The sequence below is a fragment of the Mandrillus leucophaeus genome, unplaced genomic scaffold (assembly GCF_000951045.1).
Source record: "Mandrillus leucophaeus isolate KB7577 unplaced genomic scaffold, Mleu.le_1.0 Scaffold54, whole genome shotgun sequence".
NCBI classification, from domain to species: domain Eukaryota; kingdom Metazoa; phylum Chordata; class Mammalia; order Primates; family Cercopithecidae; genus Mandrillus; species Mandrillus leucophaeus.
Window position 1 is genome coordinate 1,114,420 of NW_012105808.1, and position 4,665 is coordinate 1,119,084.

Genomic DNA, 4,665 nt, shown 5'->3' on the forward strand with positions numbered 1-4,665 from the left:
GCTCCGTGCACAGGGCCCAGCTCCACGTAGGGCTGGGGACACTGCCCACTGTCCAAGTGGCACTAAAACCTGCAGAATGGTGGCCCCACAATCTGGGGCTGGAACGGGGACCCCACAGCAGGTGTGGCCCAGCCCTGGGGGAGCCAGCACTGGGCCAGCTTTGTGAGGGAAAGTTTCGCGGTTTTCTCTGCGTTGGTGGGAAGAGAATCAGTCCCAGCTGTAGGAACAGTGACCTTCCCGGGCCACGTGCAGAGGCCTCACCAGGCATCAAGACCAGGACCAGCAAATCTAAAATCCATACAAACATTTATTCTGTCCCTGCCTGGAGGTGACGGGAGTAGGGGTCCGGAGAGCCCCGCAGAGGAAGACGGGGCTCTGGCGGGAAGACAGTGTCCAGACGCCTGTGGGCTCCATCCGGACCGCAGGCCCTGGGGCTAATGAGGGGCCGGCTGGGTTCTCAGAGGTCACGGAGTGCAGGGGTGGGGCGGCGAGTGGTGGAAGCCGGCGCCCCGAAGACAGGCCAGCCCCTGGAGCACGGAGGCGGGTCCAGCCCATGCTGGGCTGAGTGTGGCCCTGGCGGGCCCCCACTGGGGTCTGTCCCACCCCCAGCCCCCAGGAGGGAAGGCAGCAGGCCCGCTCTTCCCGGTGGGAAAGGTGCTGTGCAAGTCATCAGGTTTAAATTAAAAATAATAAAAATAACAATACAAAATAAAAAAAAGACTGTCTCAAACAAACCCGGGACAAGCCCGCCCCGCGACCCATGTGAGGAGCAGAGGTGCCAGCCACCACCTGGGAGGGAGTGAGGGCCTGGCCGGAGGGGCAGGAGGGGCTGCGGGCTGATGGGGGGCGGGCTCTGTCCTGGTCGCTGTCAGCAGCAATTCTAGAGACGCCAGAAGGCTGGGGGCAGAGGGTGGGGACGGGCGGAGGGGTGCGCAGGACGTGAGCGGGGGTGGGCTGGGCTGGGCGTTCTCCGGCCGCCAGCTTGTCCCGCTGCTCTGGGCTGCCTCGGCCAGGTGGACGGGTTACCGGAGATTTATTGCACTGTTTTGGAAGAGGCCTGGGGCTAAGGACCAGCGGGGCGGCAGGAGAGGCGGGCAGGAGGCGGGCAGGCGTCATCGCTTGGTCTTGGCGTCTTCTCGAACCTTCCAGATCACCAGGTGCATGCAGGCGCCGGCGTCCTCGCTGGAGCTGTGCCCGTCCACTGCGGGGCAGATGCGGTGAGCACCCGGCTCCTGCATAGGGATGGCCCCAGGGCAGGCGCTGGCACTCACCATTGTCCTGGATGATCTGTCTGAGGTAGTCGGCCATGAGGTTCCGCAGGGACCGCTTGTAGGGGAGGCCCAGGCGGTGGGGGAAGAGCACAGACGTGTCCACCACGGTGCTGTGGATGACCTGCGGGCAGCGGCAGAGGTTAGTGCATGTGGGGCCTGCGCAGGTTCTGCTGGAGAACCGCGAGGGACCCGGGCTGGTAGGGCACCTTCAGGGCCAGGAGGTCACTCTCCAGGCTGTGTCCGATGAGGATGGTGTCAGCGCTGAACATGCTCAGCAGAACGGCCTGGACGTCACGCAGTGTGACGCTTGTGTCAGCAAGGTCAGCCTCCGTCACCCCCGAAAACCTGGGGGAGCAGGCAGGAGGGGCGCCAGGGCTCAGCCTGGAAGCACTGGCTGGCAGGGCGAGGAGGGTGGGTTCCTGGGGAGGAAAGGCGGGGAGGGGTCCCGGCTCCCAGAGGGCACTGGCCACACCTGGTGTTGTAGTCCACAATCTCGTTGTCAGGCTTCACGAAGGTGTCATAAACCACGTGCACATCCGTGTCGACCACTGTGACGCGCGTCAGCTCCAGGCCGTACGTGGTGTAGGACTGCGGGCGAGGGACGCACCTCAGACGCGCCCCGGGGACCAGCCTCCCTCCCTCCCGCCCCCTGCCCACCTTCAGGTCTCCAGAGCCCTGTGAGGCAGAGGCAGCAGCCAGAGACTCTGTGGGGCTTCTAGGAGAAGCGGAGTAGGGTGTGACCTCAGCAACCCCCTTTCCCAAAGCCCTCCTGCCTCCCATTCACAGGCAGAGCCGGGGCCCAGTGCCTGGAGGGCTTGGCTGTGCTGGGAAGTATGGGGTGTTGGTCCAGGGCAGGAGCTGCAGGCACCGGTGCTGCGAGAGAAGCCCTCTGAGCACTGGCCGGTGAGCCAGGCCCAGATGGGGCCCAGACGGGGCAGCCGCGCCAGGACAGGTCCTCCCCAATCCTAAACCTGAGGCTGGGCAGAGAACGGCCTCACCATCTCGCAGTCCAGGGCGTAGATCCCTGGGTGGGTGTCTCCTGGGAGCTCTTTCTCAAAGGTCTTCACGAAGCCCTCAAGGCGCTCCTTCCGGCCATCCTGCACATGTTGCTGGGGGTGGAGAAGGCAGGTGAGGGCGGCTTCGGGGTGCAGTGGGGGCGGGGGTGGCAGCAGCACATCTCTGAGCCCTTCGGGACTGTCCTATCCATCCATCACGCCCGTTCACTGGCTGGGACCCTGGTGAGCAGGTGGGGAAGGGGGCTTGCCAAGAAGACACAGGGAGGACGGCTTCCCAGGATGGGAAGTGGCCGGGGACAGGGCCTGGGGCCTGGGGCCTATGGGCACTACGCTCTCTGGGTAACACAGGAAAGGCTGCCCAGGGGCCGAGACCCTGAGCCCAAGACTGTGCTGTGTCCTGAGACCCAAGACCAGCGACGGGGAAGCAGAAGTCTGTTGAGAACAGGCAGAGGGGACCGGAATGCCAGGGCTCACCTTTGCGACCTGGCAGCCGACAGAGCCGGCGGCAGCCGAGCAGCACATGTACTGGGTCTCCCAGCCTCCGGCCACTGCAGGGGACACAGACAGTCAGGGCCCGGCCAGGCCCACTCCACAGCCCCCGGGGCACTGACCACACGCATCTGCTGAGCCCTACTAGAAAGTAAAGACTGAGGACAGGAGACCTCAGCCTCTTGGCAGAGCTGGAAGCAGACCAGGCCCCGGCAACAGTCTGGCAGCCAGGACGCCCAGGCCTGGATCCAGGGAAACCAGCGCGCTCTGCAGAGACCTCTCGGGCAGCGCCGCCTTGGGCAGGACCCTCCAGGTACCCCCGAGGTGATGGCTTTAGGGGCCGCAGCAGGGCTGTGCAAGGCTGGCCATGTGCCCCGAACATGGCTGTGTGGCTGCGTGGGGGACTGAATGGAACCAGCAGGCCAAGGGTGGGACAAGCCCTCCGCTCATGTGGCCAGCAGCCTCCACATTTCCATGGACCACGGGCACAGGAAGACAGGGACACAGGGCCTTTCAGCTGGTGGCATTTGAACACTGTCATGGGAAAGCTCTTGTCTTACTTTTGCATAAAGAATGGGTGGAGAGAAAATGAGGCCAAGGGCTAGCCTTGGCTCTGCCCGGGACAGTGGAGTCCAGGGACCGTGGGTGGGATGGAGGGCTTGGGTAAGGCCTCACACCAGTTCCGGGGGCCTCAAGGGAAGGCCCAGGTTCCAGGGACCATGGGTGGGACGGGGGAGGGCCTGGGTAAGGCCTTACCCCGGTTCCGGCGCAGCCGTCCCCAGTGGTAGTAACACTCCTCGTCCCGGACGCAGCGGCCCGAGGAGGACACGAGGTACTCGGTGCCACAGCGGCAGCAGGTCCTGCAGGAAGCTGTGGGGGGGACCCGGGCGGAAGCTGAGGCTCACGCTGGGGCCCACATGCCTGGCCTTGCCCACGTCCCGCACCTGCCCGCCTAGGCCGTTGAAGGCCAGCAACTCACAGTCCTTGGGTCTCTTCTCCTCAGCTGTGAAGATGATTGCGCCGCCGGGCCGCTCTGGGTGCGGGAAGGGGTAGCCATTCTCCTTGAGCTGGTCCTGGGTGAGCAGGTACTCCTTGAGGCGGCTGTACAGGGCAGCCCCTGTGGACAGGCACGGTGGTCAGCCCCTGCCTGGGATGGCCCACGGGGTGGTGGACACCACCGGGAAAGGCGGCTGGTGGGGGCCCGCGAGGCACCATGTGGCAGAGCACAGGCGGGGCGAGTCCTCACCTTTCAGGTCCTCCACCCGGGGGCTGCTTGGGCGGCTGAGCGAGAAGCTGGTCTTGGTGGCCAACCTGCCCCCCAACACCACCTCGTGGGACACAACCCTGCGGCCACTGGTTTCTGGAAGGAGGGGAAAGGGGGAGGGGAGGAGGGTGTGAACTAGCTGGCTCAGACCCCGCCTCACCTGCTCTCCCACCCACCCTGCCCTCCTCAGACCTCTGCCTCAACTCCCCCTTTCTGAGATAGTGCCCTACTGACCCTGGGCAGACACGTGGTGGGCCAGGGATGCAGGGTAGCCCCCAGCTCTGCAGGCCCGGGAGCTGCATGGAGACCCCACACCCGAAGCCTTCGCCCTCTCCCCTCAAGCGAAGGGGGAAGGGCTGGGAAAACAGCACGGGGGATCTAATGGCTTTTGAGGGCTTTGAGCCTTCTCGGGCCACCCAGCCTGCGACGCCAACCCAGGGCCTCTCCGAGTGCTAATGGAGGCGGGGACGGAGGCGGGGGCCAGTGATGGCTTAATGCAGCCTGGAGAGGCTGCAATGAAACGCCCAGGTCTCTGCTTTCTTCCCCCCAGAGCTTAATGCACGGAGCTGGCCCAGCCCGGGACCTCCTGCTTTGAAGAGGCTGCCGCGGCTCCATTAGCAGGCGG

General features: G+C 65.1%; 1 protein-coding gene across 1 annotated transcript in view; it reads right to left on the minus strand.

Annotated features, from left to right (window-relative positions):
• Positions 1 to 289: 289 nt before the first annotated feature.
• Positions 290 to 4,665, minus strand: part of REXO1 (REX1, RNA exonuclease 1 homolog (S. cerevisiae)) — a gene marked incomplete at its 5' end in the record, with an annotated part of 23,931 nt that continues 19,555 nt past the window's right edge. Inside the window, 6 exon segments of the mRNA XM_011997473.1 lie at positions 290 to 1,201; positions 1,272 to 1,392; positions 1,478 to 1,616; positions 1,744 to 1,859; positions 2,270 to 2,380; positions 2,762 to 2,835. Coding sequence (XP_011852863.1) covers positions 1,113 to 1,201; positions 1,272 to 1,392; positions 1,478 to 1,616; positions 1,744 to 1,859; positions 2,270 to 2,380; positions 2,762 to 2,835 — 650 coding nt within the window.